Source organism: Rosa rugosa, chromosome 1, assembly GCF_958449725.1.
Source record: "Rosa rugosa chromosome 1, drRosRugo1.1, whole genome shotgun sequence".
Taxonomy (NCBI): domain Eukaryota; kingdom Viridiplantae; phylum Streptophyta; class Magnoliopsida; order Rosales; family Rosaceae; genus Rosa; species Rosa rugosa.
The window spans coordinates 57,236,786-57,256,473 of record NC_084820.1 but is presented as its reverse complement, the minus strand read 5'-3'; the positions used below and the strand labels follow the sequence as shown (position 1 = coordinate 57,256,473).

General features: G+C 37.0%; 3 protein-coding genes across 5 annotated transcripts; all 3 read left to right on the top strand.

Annotated features, from left to right (window-relative positions):
* The first annotated feature begins 307 nt into the window (after nucleotides 1-307).
* Nucleotides 308-2,541, top strand: LOC133725624 (large ribosomal subunit protein uL30y-like). Of its 3 annotated transcripts, none has more exons than XM_062152959.1 (7): nucleotides 308-449; nucleotides 872-1,050; nucleotides 1,160-1,257; nucleotides 1,336-1,393; nucleotides 1,764-1,843; nucleotides 1,918-2,020; nucleotides 2,096-2,541. In XM_062152959.1, exons 2-7 carry the CDS (start codon nucleotides 874-876, stop codon nucleotides 2,309-2,311), a joined length of 732 nt encoding a protein of 243 aa, XP_062008943.1. In that variant the 5' UTR covers nucleotides 308-449; nucleotides 872-873; the 3' UTR covers nucleotides 2,312-2,541. The 3 variants fall into 3 exon arrangements, with proteins under 3 accessions (XP_062008943.1, XP_062008944.1, XP_062008945.1); XM_062152960.1 differs by lacking the exon at nucleotides 308-449 and adding an exon at nucleotides 464-608; XM_062152961.1 differs by lacking the exon at nucleotides 308-449 and having other exon boundaries at nucleotides 848-1,050.
* A 5,434-nt stretch (nucleotides 2,542-7,975) lies between these two features.
* LOC133725622 (mannosyl-oligosaccharide 1,2-alpha-mannosidase MNS1-like) lies at nucleotides 7,976-16,114 on the top strand. Its single transcript, XM_062152956.1, has 14 exons — nucleotides 7,976-8,436; nucleotides 8,843-8,890; nucleotides 9,275-9,424; nucleotides 10,970-11,082; nucleotides 11,593-11,658; nucleotides 11,801-11,972; nucleotides 12,427-12,516; nucleotides 12,721-12,845; nucleotides 12,960-13,025; nucleotides 13,304-13,412; nucleotides 13,502-13,600; nucleotides 14,863-14,943; nucleotides 15,032-15,202; nucleotides 15,547-16,114. The coding sequence occupies exons 1-14, from the start codon at nucleotides 8,281-8,283 to the stop codon at nucleotides 15,778-15,780; spliced, it is 1,680 nt and encodes a 559-aa protein (XP_062008940.1). The 5' UTR covers nucleotides 7,976-8,280; the 3' UTR covers nucleotides 15,781-16,114.
* A 934-nt stretch (nucleotides 16,115-17,048) lies between these two features.
* On the top strand, nucleotides 17,049-19,084 carry LOC133731271 (mannosyl-oligosaccharide 1,2-alpha-mannosidase MNS1-like). Its single transcript, XM_062158687.1, has 4 exons — nucleotides 17,049-17,386; nucleotides 17,476-17,574; nucleotides 18,834-18,914; nucleotides 19,004-19,084. Exons 1-4 carry the CDS (start codon nucleotides 17,180-17,182, stop codon nucleotides 19,082-19,084), a joined length of 468 nt encoding a protein of 155 aa, XP_062014671.1. The 5' UTR covers nucleotides 17,049-17,179.
* The last annotated feature ends 604 nt before the right edge of the window (nucleotides 19,085-19,688 follow it).

Below are 19,688 nucleotides of genomic sequence, written 5' to 3'. Positions count from 1 at the left end.
AGGCGCTCCAGCATTGTCTTGAACATTTTCAGCTACTCAAGCTGATCTGACTTTGGCTGTTGTGTTGTGTTTGCTGGGTTTATTTAAACAAGGTTGCTGGGTTTGTTTAAATCAGGGTAAAATTGGAAATATAGAATAATATTTAGAATGCTGGGTATATTTAGATATTTGCTGGGTACATTTAGAACAACCCTATTATAAAACAAAAGTTTAATAACCAAATTCTCAACAAGACAACAACTGACGGGCTTAATTATGCAATTAGCCCAACCCAGTTCACTACCAAATTTTAACCCCAAAATGAACGGACGATACCTTTCGCCATTCCCTACTAAAATCCTGACCGTCAACGAAACGCAAACAAATACTACAAAACCCTAAACTTTCACTCGTAACACTCTTAGCCCGCCGATAAAGCCCTCCACCCTCACCATTCGAAGCCGCGCTCGGTGAGTACCAATCTCTCTCTTCATTTCGATTTCGATTTCGATTTCATGCCATTCAATCTTCAAATCGACAGCTTCAAGCTACTTGTTCTTGCAATTTTGGATCTGTTTATGATTTAGAGCTTTGTTTTGATTCGCGTATTTGAAATTTTTGGGGAGAAAGTAAGTGAGGTTCCTAGGGTTCTTCATCTTTTCTTATTTATGTATGTATGGTCAATGGTGTGTTTCAGTTTAAGATGTGGATGAGGTTTCGGTGATTGAATCGTATATACTCTTAGCTTCATTCATTTTTAGGTTTGTTTTGAACCACCCTTTTGATTAGGGTGTGTGAAACAAACACTGTTCTCAGAGATATTGTTTTGAGTTGTGAGTTTGCATTGATATTAGGTTCGTATTGATTTAACTGCTGCTATCCACATTTGTAGAGATGGGTGAAGCAGTCAAGGTTGTGGTTCCAGAGTCTGTCCTAAAGAAGAGGAAGAGAGAGGAGGAATGGGCTTTGGCAAAGAAGCAGGGGCTTGAAGCCGCCAAGAAGAAGAACTCTGAGAACAGAAAGCTTATTTACAACAAATCCAAACAGTACACCAAGGAGTATGCTGAGAAGGTACGGGTTTGTTTGGTTCATTATATCAATTTGCAATCTGCTTCTTTGAATTGATTTGCCCCTTATGTTTATTATTCATGTTAACATTGTTCTTGTGTACTTTATATAGGACAACGAGATGGTCCGGTTGAAGCGTGAGGCAAGGCTGAAAGGAGGATTCTATGTCGAGCCAGAGTCTAAGCTCTTGTTTATCATTCGTATCCGTGGGTAGGTCCTGATCCTTAATATTCAGATCTTTATAGTTCTGGTTCTTTTCCTTATACTTTTAATTTTTTTTATTTTCAGTATCAATGCCATTGATCCAAAGACAAAGAAGATCTTGCAGCTTTTGCGTTTGAGACAGGTAATTCTCATAGCTTTGGAAATATTGATGGTTACCTCCAATGTAGCCATGTTGTTTGTTTGGTACTTGATTGGAATCTGCTATTCCTTCATGGTAGAAGTTGAAAATGCATCTAGGAGTATGAAGTTAAGAATTTGTTATTTCTAGTGCACTTGATGTATTTAAGCATTGTATAGTTTGAGTTTCTCACTTTCATATAGGCATGCATGTTTTCATGCATTTTAATTTCTGGAGAAGTGTAAATCTCTGTGCTCGTGGGTTCATCAGACTGATGAATATAATGTATTTCTTTAGTCAATGAGCGTTCAATGAAGATTGTCTGAGAACATTAGCTTAAACAATATTGTCTATTCTTTGTTTTCTGAAACAGATATTCAATGGTGTCTTCCTGAAAGTAAACAAGGCAACCTTGAACATGCTTCACAGGGTTGAGCCATATGTCACTTATGGGTGCGTACATCTAAACCCTTTGTTTCACCTGTAAACATATAAATGTATTGCTAATAGGAGTTGCATGATTTCAGATACCCCAACTTGAAGAGTGTCAAGAAATTGATTTACAAGAGGGGTTATGGCAAGTTGAACAAGCAGAGAATTGCCTTGACTGATAACTCTGTTGTTGAACAGGTTTGTGAAGCATGTTGCTAGTAATGTTGTTATATTTTTTTGCTGTTATTCTAACATGTTTTGGAACTCTCACAGGGTTTGGGCAAGCATGACATTATCTGCACTGAGGATCTTATTCACGAGATCTTGACAGTTGGACCTCATTTTAAGGAGGCCAACAACTTCCTGTGGCCATTTAAGCTCAAGGCACCATTGGGCGGTCTTAAGAAGAAGAGGAACCATTATGTTGAAGGTGGAGATGCTGGAAACCGTGAGAACTACATCAATGAGCTTATTAGGAGAATGAACTAGGTCGGGGCTGTTCTTGATCAATTCTGTTTTTCAAGGGCTTTCTTTGTCACTAGACTAGAGTGAAGAATCTTAGAATTTTTTTATGGAGTTGAATGTATTTTATCTTTAAGGTTGCTGAAGACTTGTTATGATGTTGGAAAGTTTAATCACTTCCCTTTTGAGACCAATGCTACAAAGTTTTGCTTTCATAATAGTGTACTGTGCTGTGATTTAATGATTTAGTTTTGTTCCTTCCAAGATGCAAAATTATAGAGCTTTCTTGCCTTTTACTTCATAACTTTGTTTCTGTATGCTATTTCTTGCCTTGTACCTCACAGGCTCACACCGTGTTAACTTTGAAGTACAGAAAATACAATTCATTACAAATATAATCTGTGTCTTGAGGCATTGAGTTGATAAAGATTGATCCAGAGCCCCTTTAACTCTTCCAGTCCAGGTTATTCTCATGTAGAAAACAGTGACCAGCCGTTTATAAAATGAATCTTCCAAGATGAACCAGCTGTCGGAACACATGGGCATAGTATTCAAGCAAGTCTTCAATAGTCGTCCTTGGATCTCAAGTGCAGAGTTCTGCACTGGGATGTAGTTCGACCAGTCAATAAAACCTTTGAAGGCAGCACATACAACAAGCCCTCTCCGCTGATCATCACACAATTTTGAAGGCAGTTTCAATCCCACCCTGGCTGGGCGTGGACCACAGTAAACTTGTATCATAGGAGAAGTAAATGTTGTATGGGCAGGAAGGATTAAAACTAAGACCAGAAATTTTATGACGCCACCCTCCCCCTCCAAGATTGAAAGTGGCCGCCTCAGAACATTGAAGCAATAACTGAAGTCTTTTCCACTGTTTTGAACCATAGCTTCCGTAAAATTGAGTTTCAGCCGTTGCATGTACAATATCAGAAGCTAATCTTGACATATTCTCGTTATTGAGGAAGGACCAAAGAAGGAGTTTGTTCTGCTAGTACTAGTGGAGTACTTCTGCAAAAGCCAGTTCAAGATGCTATAAGTAACTGATTTTGAAACTCAACTGATGCATGTGGAAGAAAATCAAGACAAAAAGTCTGCAGGAAATGAAGAATTAATTCGTCCTTTGAAACGAGGAATCGCAATAGATGGTCATTTCATTTCTCCTTCCACTGCATTGTGCTGCTCAACAGTTTGAGCTTTCTACGTTTTATTTGTTTTGCTTTTGCGCGCTCAACAGTTTGAGCTTCATAACCTCTTACCATGCATATTTGGTATTAGGAACAAAGTTGGGCGACGAGCCGACGAGATGTTGTTCCCCCAATGTGACCACAACCACAGATGATGAATTGATCAAGTTTTCCAAATCTTGCTTATAAACTAAACGGTTTCCACCCACTTGAACATCCAATTCTGGGTTAAAGGTTCTCAACAATGCACTAATACCCTGACACTGATTCAACTCTTGTTGAAAATGAAGGCGTGAACTTTTTCCATCAACTGGATTAAAAACAATGAGAACTCTTTCATGTAGAAGGCCTCCAAAGAGCAGAAAGCAAACCCTCGAGTGCACCAGTTTTTTAAGTGTAACCCTTGCGTAAGAACAATATTGACCAATAAGGTTAATTAGTTCTGAAAAGCTTCAACTGCTCATAGGTTAAGAGCTTCATTGATCTTAAACCTAAGTTTTATCTCCACGGACAACAGGGCCAAACAATTAGCTGAGAGGAACTGAAGACTAGTCGAGTCTGAAAGAACATGTTCGCGCCTTTGAGGCTGGTAGAGGAGATGATGGAGCCGCAAGTGGCGGTGCCAGAACATGTTCGCGCCTTCAGTACTTCCCTCTAAGTCCGAAGAAGAAGTTGTTTTCTTTACATAGATGGAGTCTATATTTCAACAGGAGTCCCATCCCACAAGGAAGTTGTCCATGCACACACCTATATAAAGCTCTTAACCCGCCGAAATTACACACATATTTCTTCTTAACCCTATATCGAGTAATCCAGTTTACCGTTTCGTTAAAATTTGCACTCTTGTTGTTCGAGCAAATTCAGTGATGAAGATCTTCAGCAGACAAAGAAAGTTGATATGGTTTCGTGATTTGATACGCCGCAAGTCCAAAACAATCTTCACTCGAAAACAATATAAGTCAGAAAAAGAAGAACAAGAACGAGAACAAGGAGGAGGAGGAGGAGGAGGAGAAGGAGAAGCAGAAGAAGTAGGAACAGGGGCAGAACAAGAACAAGAAGAAGAAGAAAGAGGAGGAGGAGGTAAAGACAGGTGGTTCAAGGAACTCCCAGATGACGTCATGCAACTGATTCTGCACCGACTGCCCCTATCAGATTATCTTAATTGTCGTGATGTAAGCCCTTGTTGGCGAGCCGCAATTGACAGTAAGCGTTGGCTTCCTCCTGCATGCTCATCAACTCGCATGGCTTTTGCACGGTTCTAGCGTGTCAATAACAGACATGAAAACATTCTACATCAAAACAGATGACGACTACTTGTTTGTAAGCGATCGGAAAATATGCACATCAAAAAACAATGGCACAGATTATTATCTTTGGAATTGTTTTGGATCAGTTGAGGGATGGCTGATCATGGGTACTATAAGAACAAATGCTAAGAGCTTCTTCTTCTTCTTGAATCCAGTATCAGGTGCTCGAGTTATGCTCCCATCACATTTCGCCCCCAAGTTCTTCCCGAGAGTAAAACTAGTAGCCTCTTCAGTACCAACCACAACAAAGTTGCAGCCGCGGCAGCGGAGCTGTTATGTGACTTGCCTTCACCTTCAAGAAGAAGGTCTTTTGGCCTTTTGCACGCCCACTGATAAATCATGGACCTTCATTGAGGCCGAGAAAGCTCTACAATTTTGGGATATAGAAATAGTTGATGGGAAATTATATGCGGTAGGTAGCCACGTATTAGAGCTTGTCATGGTGATTGACATCCATTTAGATTCCCATGATAGCAGACTTCATACCTACACATCAAAAATGTTGGTTACCCTTCACCCCAACGTTAAGAGCATAGTTGACGGCAGAGTCCACCATCGGACTTCTCATATAGCAAAAATGTTCTGAATCAAAGGAGTTGTTTATGATTTCGCGTCAGGGTCCTATTTGTAAAAAGAGCGAAGGATTTCAAGTGTTGAAGTTGGAGTATATATAATGGTACTACCTGTCCTCAGTGAGTAGAGATTGTTGACCTTGGTGATCGGGCATTGTTTATGGGCGGGACCAGCAGCAAATTTATCACTTCTCATGATAAAACAGTTGAAAGAAACTGTATCTATTTTGTTTTCAGGTCGTATACAGATTAATAATCTGGGGTGTTTTCCCTGACAAATAGGAGCATCAAACCTTTGACTTTTCTCAAGCATCAACACCTTGAACTACTGCATCTGAATGAGTATCTTTGGTTCACACCAAATCCTTGGTAGCTAGCTTTTAAATAGGAATTGATTAAAAGCGACCTTTTTTTGTAGGATTACTTACAAATACTCCTCGAATTATAAGGTTATTTTTATTTTCATATCCAACTATTAAATTTTTGTATTTGTATACCTTAAATTTCATTATGTTAGCATTTTGATACCCTAACCACTGACACCGTTAAAATTTACTGATAATTAAGGACATTTTTGTCAATTCATCAACTTTTTAGTTAAAATTAAATTTTTTTTATTGAACTTTGTAATTAAAATTAAATTTTTTTTTAATGAGATTGTTTCTGGTGTTGCTCAAACCCGAGAACGTTTGTTCACCGATGCACACCAAGACCAATGGCATGGGTTGTTGTGATTGAGTTGTTTCTTATTGGCTTCTAATTTATTTATTTTTTTTAGATTTGGTCTTTTTTTTTTTTTTTTTACTTTGCTTAACATATTTATTCCCAAAAAATATATATACGAATTCTTCTAGTCATTTTTCATCCACAATAATATATTTTACAAAACTTGTAATTTTATTCAACAATATTTTGACAGACTGCTAATATTTGATAATTTCAAAAAAAAATTATAATTTGATAAAGTAGATGTCAAAAGTTATAAATTCACTGAAGTGACGGACATGCCCTTAAATTTTAACGATGTTAGTGGTCAAAGGTATCAAATTGTTAAAGGAATAAATTAATATTAGTGTCTTAGAGGACTGAATGAGACTCACTACTAGCAAAATTAACTATACACATTGAATGAAATCAGTGGATATAAATGCTAGAGAAAAATTCAGCAATTGTCCCCAAACTATTGTGCCAAGGCCAATTTGATACCCAAACTCTCAAACGTACCAATGTGATGCCCAAAGTCTTATATTGTTAACGTTAGAGTCCGCGGGGGTCTCTAGTTAGCTTTAGAGAGAGAGAGAGAGAGAGTGACACGAGATGTATAGTGGTTCGTCTCCCGCCTTAGCGGGAAACTACGTCCACTTGAATATTACACTAGTGTGTTGAGCCTTGCGGCCCAAAGGGATTACAAGAGATGTAATGGGATGGATGTTTAAGTGGGAGGAGGCATTCCTTTTATAGGTGAAGGAAGCCATCTCTTTTACGTTGTTTTCGATGTAGGACAAGCAACCACCATTTCTAGTCTAAAAAGCCTAGTTGTGAGGGCATGTTGGCAAGGCCGGGAAGGTGGCTTCCCGGCGATGTATTTGCCGCTTCCGGATACCGTAGCGTAGCTTGAACATAGGGCTACAAGATGCAAGTAGCGGTTGGGCCTCTCCATGGCTTGTGGGTGTCCCAAAGAGGGTGTTACTTATGCTTGGTGATGTAGCAAAGTAGCTTGCTAGTAGAGGTATCTACATATATTGATATCCCAAGGAGCTTACACAAGTGGCATGGAAGATTTCCCACATAAGTTATCGAATAGATTGTGGCAACACAAATGGATCCTTGAGGTATGTAGAGTTTAGAGTTACTTTAGACCTCTTTACTATTGATATACCTTTGAACCTATTGTAGAAGCTTTGGTCACTGGTTTATTTATATTCAGGTATCCATTGGATCCATATGATCGTATATGGGATGCTCATCAAAGCTTTGCACCATTTCATGTGTCAACTGGTTTGAAGACTCAACTTATTACCTACAATTTTTTGGGATTAAAGGAGAATCTCCCAGCTGATATCCTTCAAACAGCAAGAGTTTTGGCACGGAGGGATGTCTTGACATGTAACTTATATCTTGACACCTTGGCAGATTACTACATTGTCCTCTACTTTGCTGGGATTCTACCTGTGTTTCCTTCATTCGACATCATGCTTAATGGTGATGTTGCACAATCAAATTATACTGTAAGAAGCTCAGAAGTTAGTGCACTATACTTCACGCAGAGAGGAATAAATGAGAAAGTAGTGATGTAAATATCAAGGCATGGAGCCCATCATCTCTGATGCACCTTTCAACTTCTACTTGTTTCTGAGCATGTTTTCATTCTTTTGCTGGGTACATTGTTCGGTGAAATTGAGGGTATTTTGGGGATTAATTAGATTTTTTTAAAAAATAATTTTTATAAATTATTTGCTGGGTGTATTAAGAAATTTGCTGGGTACATTTAGAAACACCCTTTAAAAATATAGGGAGAAAGTGAAAATTTATACATGCCTTAGCTAGAAAACACAAATTTTATGCATAAAAAACACGCAAATTTACATGTAAAGGGTGAACACATATCACTTGACTAGACCAATAAGGTTATGCGGACCAAGAAAATTCTTTTCGTAGCCATATAACCTTCCCCCGGATCGGCGGACTCTAAACTCGAAGTCTTCACCTCCCTCTCTCTCTTTCTCTCCCGCTTCGTCTCCGGCCCCGACGACCGGAGAGATCACCCAATAATCGACCCCCATTTCCGTCAATCCTCGCCGCCGAAACCATTCTAACTCACTCTCCGCCGTTTACCTTTCCATTACGGCTTCTTCATTTCTAGATCGAAGAAAAACCGTTTTCTTTGCATTCCATGTGGCGGCTCTGAATCGGAGGGTTAGGGTTTGCGTGGCATGATGGCTCGGACCAGATCGTCGTCTACACGACTGAGGTACTGTAATCCGGCGTATTACCTGAAGAGGCCGAAGCGCTTGGCTTTGCTTTTCATAGCGTTTGTTTGCGCCACTTTGATCGTCTGGGACCGTCAGAGTCTCGTCAGAGAGCACGAGGTAGGTCTCTAATTCTCTCATTTGCTGAGAAAGTTTTGAGAATTTGAATTATGAAGAGGTTGATCTAGAGAGAGGATTTAGATGCGTGTTGCGAAATGTATTTTGCTTCTTTTGGTACCTTTCAATGTGTGCTCTGTTCTTTCGATTCGGCTTGATTGTAAAGTTTTCGGAGCAAGTGTTGAATTAGGCATGTGGAAAATGTGTAATAACTATGTTAGGAGGAGCATTGAGTTCATTCTAAGAGGTTAAAATATCTTTACGAGTATAGTCTATGATGCTGCATATAGGAGTAACTAGATGCCATAGGAGACTGAAAATGATGTGCGATCCATCTTTTATTTGACTGTTATGTTAGAGATGTAGCTTATATTTGCCTGATTTGAATGATCTTATTTATGACTTGCAGGAAGAACTATCTAAGTTGAATGAAGAATTGAACCGTGTGAAAAATTTGGTAAGCATTTCTGCCTTGGTTTCTGTTACACTCATAGTTCCTTCCCATCAATTTCATTTTTTTGTTAGTGATGGTGTGGTACTATTACACCCATTGTTATCACTGCTTAATATTACAGTGATCATACTTTGTTTCTGCTACTTCTCCTAACTTCACTGTGTAATATGTTTCCGAATAGAAGATTAAAGAACTATAAGTTCCCCCATTATTGCACCTTTCTTTGAAATTGAACAACATTGTCCTCTGTGGCTCTTTGCAGTCTAATTTGACTAGATGTATGTGCTTTAAGATGAACATATGTATCTAATAATATTCTGCAATAATCTTTTAGTCCATTCTTTAAGGGTTGTATATGCGTCTGCTAATACTATATTGTACACTCAGCTTGAAGATTTGCCGATCGGCAGGGATAGTAAGATAGAGGTTGTTCCAGATGATCCAATTGACATTGAAAGGAGAGAAAAGGTGAAAGAAGCTATGATTCACGCTTGGAGTTCATATGAGAAATATGCATGGGGCCAAGATGAGCTTCAGGTACAATGAACCTTTAAAGTTAACAATGTCCGTTTCATGTTTTAATGTTATATCTAAACAATTTGAATCTTACTTCTAAGACATAAAGCATTTTACACTTTAGAAGTTGTGTATAACATTATTCGCATAAGGCTTTTGCGCCAAGTACTGTTCGGTATGGCAAGGTTTTATTTAGTTCATTGTTAGTATTTTTAGCTGAATTGTGTAGCTATCTAATAAAGTTATTGCTTCTTCTAAAAAAATAAAAAATAAAATAAAGTCATTACTCGTAAAAATAAGTGAAATAACAGCCATCACCTATCAAATTTCTGAGAACTGTTACTGTATAGTGCTCAAATTTTCATGAATGAGCTGTACATGATTCCCTTAAGGCTATGTACTCTATCTTTCCCAGATACTAGACAACAATTTTCTCCGAATTTCGTAACCCTATTTATGGTCTCATCTAAATAAGTATGGTCATCTCTTCAGGGAGCTTGTCGCGCAAACCTATTATCTTGTCCTAGGTGTTATAGATACTCTATACATTTTGTAAGCTTTTAAGCAGCAGTAAAATTTAAGTATTACTTGCAGTTTCCAGATCTCAAAGACTCATATGGTGTTGTGGAGTATTATTTTGGTTTAGAAATTGTTTGGCACCTTTTCTCAAGTAATGGTAAAGAACATGGGTAGCAAATATTATGAGGCAGGGATTTTTTGTTGAAAGAATAAATGTTGATGTCCACATTTTTTAGACTTTTAACTAACCTTTCAGGGTGGAAAGCCATTGGTCAATATTCTCGTGGGCATAGGAGAAGTGGAGCTTTTCTGATGTGTAATGGAATGATACACTAGTAGAGAAATATTAGTGAAGTCAACAGAAGATTCAAATTATAAAATACTAGTTTTTATTACTTTGCCAACACAATTGTAGGAGACGATATCCGTACAAAGTTGGTACATGCCAGATTAGTTTCAGCTTCTGTCTACTATGTTGTTCAATAGAATCTATGTAGGTACTATTCATCTGAATCTGTCTGGCCTAAAAGAAGACTAATGCGTGCTATTAGTGACATTTTAGCTTCAGATAGGCCTACAAGCATGATTTGAGATTTCTTTTTTTTTTTTTGGTTGGAAATATGATTCGAGTCTATTGAAAGACTAAAACATGCTATTAAGGAATGAACCAAATTATTGCATCATTTCTGGTCATTTCCCACGGAAAGTCCTATCGTATGAGTATCCATACATGATTTATGTTTGGCAAATATCTGTTGAGGATAGAGAGTTCAATATTAAAAGCTACCATGGGCAGAAAAATTCTTAATGAATCAAGCAAGAAACTTTACCAATATCTACTTTAATATACACTACATCTCTTCCTGTGCTTGCTAAAACAACTATATGGCCTTAAAATTGTCTAGTTACAGTAATAGCTCTATTTGTATATACTGCAAAGTAGATATCTGCAAAATCACAAGTGAAAGTGTTTTCTTCTTTGTTACTGATGATGTTATTCTGTTTAGAAAAAATTTCTGACATCCATTTTTATTTTCCATGGACCAGCCGCAATCAAAGAATGGTGTCAATAGCTTTGGTGGTCTTGGTGCAACACTAGTAGACTCTCTTGACACGCTTTACATAATGGGTCTTCATGAGCAGTTTCAGAAAGCTAGAGAGTGAGTTGAAGTTTCTATCTTCTTTTTACTTTCTTTTGTTACAGATTCAGCGCATAGCTGTATGTATCTGTTAACCTTATTCAGTTCTTTCACATTTTTTTATTGCACTTCTATAAGCCATCATAGATGAGCATTATAATACAATGTCACTTGGTGCCTTTGGCAGGGGGAAAAGAAAGTTCCTCATTCAATACATTCTCTGTTTCTATACCTATATCTGTTAACAAATTGATATTCTCTTTTTTATACTTATAGATATAGTATTCTTATTTGTTTATTTTATTTATTTTTGTTTTGCCATTTTTTGCATCTGATGTCCTTAACTCTATATTTCACAAAATTTTGGTGTTTGTTCTTACTTATACTTCCATTCCACTGTTGACCTCTTGTTTTTCGTCACTACCTCATTCTGCTAAATTATATACAATACTGTTTACTTACTTTATCAGTTATGTTTTGTTTGTAGTAAATGTTCTATTCCCTGATTTGTTAATGTCTTATTTCTGGCAGGTGGGTTGCAACCTCATTGGATTTTAACAAGGACTATGAGGCTAGTGTATTTGAGACAACCATAAGGTTGCAATATAAGGTTTACTATATGGTTGATTTAATTGTTATCTCCCTTTTAGAACAGACTGTATGGGCTTTTACTTTCTTCTTTTCCCTTTATGGAAAGCATCTTTTCTGATACGTCATATTTGTGTCCTGAAATATCCAGAGTTGTAGGTGGACTTCTCAGTACGTATGATCTCTCAGAAGATAAACTTTTCCTTGATAAGGCTATAGAGATTGCAGATAGATTGCTGCCTGCATGGAATACACCTAGTGGGATCCCTTACAACATTATCAACTTGGCACATGGAAACGCACACAATCCTTCATGGACTGGAGTAAGTATATGTCTACTTATTTTCCCATTGTATCTCCAAACAATTAAGATGGACTCCTTTTTTATTCCTAATAATGGCAGTGAGGGCAACTCCAAATGATAAAAGCTGTTCAATTTTTTTTTTTTCGGTCTGGAGCTGTTTCACTTTTAGTAATGAAATAGATGCAGAGGGTTTCTTACTTGGTGCTCTTTGACTGACATCACTTTTGAAACCTTTGATTGCCACTGGATCTACAAGTGATTGGTTAGCTTGGTGTTGTTTCTGTTAGTTTTTATTTGTTGCTAAGAAATACAAACTTCAATTATAAAAGAAGAGAGATCACATGAAAGTTGTTTGCTAAAACTGTGGTATGCATAGATCCTTTTCCGGATTTCCGAAACATTGTAACCGTATGAAGAGTTCATTGGAATTTGATTTGATTATATACTGATATTTGGGTTCACTTTGCTCCTAGGGGGAAAGTATCTTAGCAGATTCTGGGACGGAGCAGGTGGAGTTTATTGCTCTTTCTCAGAGGACGGGAGACCCAAAGTATCAGCGAAAGGTCCGCATATGATCATGTTAACTAATGTTTCTTTCCTTGGTCAAATGATGCATTTGAAGGACTTTAGAGTCTGATATAGCTGATGATGTCTGTCATATTCTGAATTGCTGCTCATAATTCAAAGCTTACCTTCTATATCTATCAATGTTCTTGAATAACATTTCACAAAACCGTGAATTGATTGGCTTGTATGTTGATTTTCAGGCTGAGAATGTTATAGCGCAGCTTAACAAAACTTTCCCTGATGACGGTTTGCTTCCTATTTATATTGACCCTGACAGAGGAACACCAGGATACGCAACCATTACCTTTGGTGCCATGGGTGACAGGTAAGTATTAAAATGTAATATGAATTATGCAATTTTCTTATTTTTCAGCTTTCATAATATATGCCGGTGTCAACGGCTGAAACATGTATGATTGACTTGAACAAATGTTTGCAGCTTCTATGAATATTTACTCAAAGTTTGGATACAGGGGAATAAAACTTCAGCAGTGAAGCCTTATAGGTAATCAGCTTGTCACTTTTTGTTATTACAGTTTACAGCACATGTCATTTTCTAATGATTCAATTTTAAGCACCAAATTTATCCTAGAACTTAACATGGGAATTCAAGAAAGGTGCTAACTCACTTTTGTCTGGATAATAGTAAGAACCTGTAGTTTTGATTTTTTTATTTTTTATTCTCAAACTCTTTCTTTATTTTGCTGCAACTGTGATAGATGTTCTTGGTCTTCAAATTATTTTTTTTTATGCCAATATTCTTTCGTGAAATGTTGGAAGCAGAGATATGTGGGAGAAATCAATGATAGGTCTGTTGAGCTTGATCAGGAGAACAACGCCATCGTCTTTTGCATATATATGCGAGAAGAATGGAAATTCTCTCACAAACAAGGTAAGTTGTTATTTAAAGTATCAAGTATGCCACATTAATCAATCACTATGGTTTGTATTGTTTTGAGTGACATTTTCATTGTCCGGCAGATGGACGAATTAGCATGCTTTGCTCCAGGAATGCTGGCTTTAGGATCATCTGGTTATGGTCCTGATGAATCTAAGAAATTCTTATCACTTGCAGAGGAGGTATTGAATGCTTGAAATTTTTAAGTTTCCTCTTTCAAGATTAATATGAGCCTGTTTGCTATGTTTGCTATTTCATGAAACTTGGACAAACTCTATAAACTGAGATAATATAAGGCTTCATCTGTTAGTGAGAGAGAGGTTAGGGACCCAACTATTCATATGTATTAGTTTTGTAGAAGCAACTGGAATTAGTTAGTTGTCTGGATCCCTATGTATGTGTATGCCTGTTGCACTTAAAAACCCTGGTCTCATTTTTGTGTTAGAGAGCTCTATCATGTGTGTACTAAAACCTTCAGGGCATAAAGAAACTTAAATCATACCTTATCAACTCTTTAAGGTCTAAATCTGGTATAGAACTGTATTAACTTTTGTATATCAGGGCATTTTGGAAGTTTAATAGATAGGATAAGGCCAGTTTATAGGTTTTGATGTGACTACAACAGCTTTATTGCATTTTATTAACTTTGAATGGAATCATGCATCATGGAACTGTTTTTCTCTAATAATTTTTGTTCTAATGGCACCCCCTCTCTCGTGAGAGTATGGTGGAGAATGAAGTGCAAAGCTCAATCTCCAGTGGGTAATTTACCGAGCCAAAAAGAAGAAAAAAGATTGTAGTTATTTTAGTAGTTGCTCTTTTGTTACAGATAATTTTCTTATTTTGTGTGCAACTCGACTGAGCATAGATGGACGTGTCTGTCTTTTATTGTAATTCAGATTTCTCTAATATATGCATAAGTTCATCCTTCCTATTAGAAAAGGTACAAATAAATGCTGCATTATATTTGCCAAGTGGGGAAGAAATACAAGAGTTTCATGGGTGAGAAATTATAAAAAATTGACCACAAAATGGTTTGGTGTCTTAAATGTAATTTATTATCCTTGTTTAGGTTTTTGAGCTCATTCCAGCTGAAAACATTATTTCAAATTCTATTTTAATGTTTTCATAATGATCAAGACATCTTTCTGTGCATTTTGGATCGGCAGCGACAACTCATGTTTATTTTGTGGTGCCTTCAATTCACTTGAGGGGTGACCTAAGCCTTTCTTTGTTTGATAGACATTAGACGAGCAGCAGACAAGATCCAATTAATAGAGATTTGGATTTAGTGATAGTCATTTTCATTTTAAGCAACTTGCAGCTTCTTTTTCTGATCTCTGAGACACATACTATATTTCTGTTTCTGAACTTGTTTCATTATGTTATTTGTCAAGTTAGTGTATGTCTTGTCTTTGAGCCTCTGATTAAGCCTATTTTGCAGCTTGCTTGGACATGCTATAATTTTTACCAGTCAACACCAACAAAATTAGCTGGGGAGAACTATTTCTTTAATGCAGGGCAGGTTAGTTTATCCTAATTTTAGTTTTGACGATGAAGCATCCATAATTCCATATATTTTCTCAAGCGTGTTAATATTTGACATTTTTCAGGACTTGAGTGTGGGTACGTCATGGAATATATTAAGACCGGAGACAGTTGAATCACTCTTTTATCTATGGCGTTTGACTGGAAACAAGACATACAAAGAGTGGGCCTGGAATATTTTTCAAGCATTTGAAAAGAACTCCCGTATAGACTCGGGATATGTTGGACTGAAAGATGTAGGCATTTCTCCAACCCATAACTAAGTTTCCCCAATTCAAGTTTTCTATGCATTATTATACTTTACTTTTTTACTCATGGTTGAAGCTCTCGTGTATGGCGATGCTTTCTTTAGAGCCTGTTAACTGAAAATCATGCTTTTTTCACCAAAAGCTATGGTCTCTTGGGACCAAAATTTTTCATCATATCCTCATATCCTTTATTGCTTTCGTCTCATGTATATTTGAAACAATTAAGCTATTTGCCCTTTTGTAAATTTCTGGCTTGAGCAGGTAGAATAAGTTCATGTTTTCACTGGTTCATGTGACTCTTCATTTACTTCTGGGTTTTTGGTTGTTATCAGGTTAACACTGGTGTGAAAGACAATATGATGCAAAGCTTCTTTCTTGCGGAGACTCTCAAATATCTCTATCTTCTCTTTTCACCCCCTTCAGTTATTTCCCTAGATGAATGGGTTTTCAACACGGAGGCTCACCCACTGAAAATTGTGACCAGGCATGATGGAAAAAGTTCTGGAATTACAAATGGTGATAGACCAAAGATTAGATTGCGTGGCAGGAAGGAAGGTCGACCATGAGATTAACACGGTTTTGTTGCAACCTAGTGTAATTCTATGTCACAGTATTTGAAGGGCAAGAGGGTAAGATATATTAGTCCTACAGACGATGTCAGTTTTTGTACAAGTAAATGATATACGGCGCATCAAATTTCACCTGGTGGTGGAAGTTGTACTCATATGGGTGCCCTTCTTTCATATAGATTAATGGATTTGTAACATAGGATATATAGTCATTATCTCTCATAGGAAAATGGATGTTTCATTTTAGTTTGTTTTGGATTTAATCTCAACTGAATAAATGGCCCGGATGGGCGAAACTTATAATTTATCAGAATTAGTGATGTTAAAAGTAGATTGGTACACAAATGTCTTGGTTTCGAGGAGAACGGCTTAGTGCTTGACTGCTTGGGGTGCATTCGTGCATTAAATTTTAGTCCTCTCCTACCCTCACCTCTCAACGGACATTCAAGAAGTTAAAGAATTCGACGTTGAGAGGTGTCAGGGGGCACCTATGAAATGCAATGGCATGCGACGGTGATCAGATTGCCAAGGGGTGTTGGGCGACCATGAGTCTTCATCTTCTCCTTATTTGCATCGGTGTGTGGTTATATTTTCAACTATAATCAATTAGTTTTAAGAACAAAGAAACTTCGCCCACTTAATCATGACAAAATTGTGTTTGATTATCTCAACAACTTTAAGTTACATCGTAAGGGAAACAAACATAATTGTGTTCAACTGATAATAAACAGATGCGGCTCCAAGACCTAAGTTACTTAATCGATACAACGAGTTTGGGTCGATTATTGTTAGACCTAAATGACACAGTGTATGATATGCATATGATCGAAACACAATACAAGATTACGCCGCTAAAGTTGGGGAAAAAAAACAAGAAGAAGAAATAGTTCTAGTATAGTTTCTCAAAATTTCATTGGCATATGATGATAGAATGTGTGAGATGGAGTGGGTAGGGCAGAGATTCCAATTTTTTTTTTTTTTCCTACAACCTCTCAAATCTAAATCAACTTTATTTCTACCCATATATTTGCATACAATACACATCACGCATGTGTAACCTGAATTTGACACGACAAACACAGTTAAAAAACTGTGATATGAAAATATATATGATCTTTTTACAAGAAAATGTTGATGATATTTTTGGACTAGAATAAAGTATGTTCTCTTTTGAACTTTGAAGTTGTAATTCTAAGACTTTTCAAGTATATAGAAAGGAGTATAGAATAGATCCCAAGTCGATCTGGAAACGACACCGCCTATTCCCCAATTTGCCCCCAACTTTTGAACAACACACTAAACAGATTTGTGTGTGTGATATGAGCGAAGTGGACTCAAACTCACTGAGAATCCAAATGCAAATGACTACATAGAAGAACTGAAGAAGACTCTGCAGATGCAGAGAAAATCGACTTGGTGCAGAGATGAGAACGTCGTCGTTTTCTCTCCTCTCTCGCCTCCGCCACTCCCGCCGCTCCTCCTCAATGATAGGTGGAAGAAGAGGGAGAAATCAATGATAGGTCTGTCGAGCTTGATCAGGAGAACAACACCATCGTCTTTTGCATATATATGCGAGAAGAATGGAAATTCTCTCACAAACAAGGTAAGTTGTTATATAAAGTTTCAAGTATGCCACATTAATCATTCACTATGGTTTGTATTGTTTTCAGTGACATTTTCATTGTCTGGCAGATGGACGAACTAGCATGCTTTGCTCCAGGAATGCTCGCTTTAGGATCATCTGGTTATGGTCCTGATGAATCTAAGAAATTCTTATCACTTGCAGAGGAGGTATTGAATGCTTGAAATTTTTAAGTTTCCTCTTTCAAGATTAATATGAGCCTGGTTGCTATTTCATGAAACTTGGACAAACTCTATAAACTGAGATAATACAAGGCTTCATCTGTTAGTGAGAGAGAGGTTAGGGACCCAACTATTCATTTGTGTTAGTTTTGTAGAAGCAACTGGAATTAATTAGTTGTCTGGATCCCTATGTATGTGTATGCCTGTTGCACTTAAAAACCCTGGTCTCATTTTTGTGTTAGAGAGCTCTATCATGTGTATGCTAAAACCTTCAGGGCATAAAGAAACTTGAATCATACCTTATCAACTCTTTAAGGTCTAAATCTGGTATACAACTGTATTAACTTTTGTATATCAGGGCCTTTTGGAAGTTTAATAGATAGGATAAGGCCAGTTTATAGGTCTTGATGTGACTACAACAGCTTTGTTGCATTTTTATAACTTTGAAAGGAATCATGCATCATGGAACTGTTTTTCTCTAATAATTTTTGTTCGAATGTCATCCCCTCTCTCTTGAGAGTATGGTGGAGAATGAAGTGCAAAGCTCAATCTCCAGTGGATAATTTACCGAGCCAAAAAGAGGAAAAAAAGATTGTAGTTATTTTAGTAGTTGCTCTTTTGTTACAGATAATTTTCTTAAGTCAGATTTCTCTAATATATGCTTAAGTTCATCCTTCCTATTAGAAAAGGTACAAATAAGTTTGGAAAATGCTGCATTATGTTTGCCAAGTGGGGAAGAAATACAAGAGTTTCATGGGTGAGAAATTATAAAAAATTGACCACAAAATGGTTTGGTGTCTTAAATGTAATTTATTATCCTTGTTTAGGTTTGACAGCTACTGTAGCAATTTTACAAGATAAGAAAGCTTCTTGTATTTAGAGCTGATTCCAGCTGAAAACATTATTTCAAATTCTATTTTAATGTTTTCATAATGATCAAGACATCTTTCTGTGCATTTTGGATTGGCAGCGACAACTCATGTTTATTTTGTGGTGCCTTCAATTCACTTGAGGGGTGACTTAAGCCTTTCTTTGTTTGATAGACATTAAACGAGCAGCAGACAAGATCCAATTAATAGAGATTTGGATTTAGTGATAGTCATTTTCATTTTAAGCAACATGCAGCTTCTTTTTCTGATCTCTGAGACGCATACTATATTTCTGTTTCTGAACTAGTTGAATATTTCATTATGTTATTTGTCAAGTTAGTGTATGTCTTTGAGCCTCTGATTAAGCCTATTTTGCAGCTTGCTTGGACATGCTATAATTTTTACCAGTCAACACCAACAAAATTAGCTGGGGAGAACTATTTCTTTAATGCAGGGCAGGTTAGTTTATCCTAATTTTAGTTTAGACGATGAAGCATCCATAATTCCATATATTTTCTCAAGCGCGTTAATGTTTTGACATTTTTCAGGACTTGAGTGTGGGAGAAATCAATGATAGAGATTGGTACACAAATGTCTGGTTGACTGGTTGGGGTGCATTCGTGCATTAAATTTTAGTCCTCTCCAACCCTCACCTCTCAACGGACATTCCAGAAGTTAAAGAATTCGACGTTGAGAGGTGTCAGGGGGCACCTATGAAATGCAATGGCTTTGTCAAGGGGTGTTGGGCGACCATGAGTCTTCATCTTCTCCTTATTTGCATCGGTGTGTGGTTATATTTTCAACTATAATCAATTAGTTTTAAAAACAAAGAAACTTCGCCCACTTAATCATGACAAAATTGTGTTTGATTATCTCAATGATCATAAGGGATACAAACATAATTGTGTTCAACTGATAATAAACAGATGCGGCTCCAAGACCCAAGTTACTTAATCGATACAACGAGTTTGGGTCGATTATTGTTAGACCTAAATGACACAGTGTATGATATGCATATGATCGAAACACAATACAATATTACGCCGCTAAAGTTGGGATAAAAAAAACAAGAAGAAGAAATATAGTTTCTCAAAATTTCATTGGCATATGATGATAGAATGTGTGAGATGGAGTGGGTAGGGCAGAGATTCCAATTTTTTTTTTTTTTTTTTTCCTACAACCTCTCAAATCTAAATCAACTTTATTTCTACCCATATATTTGCATACAATACA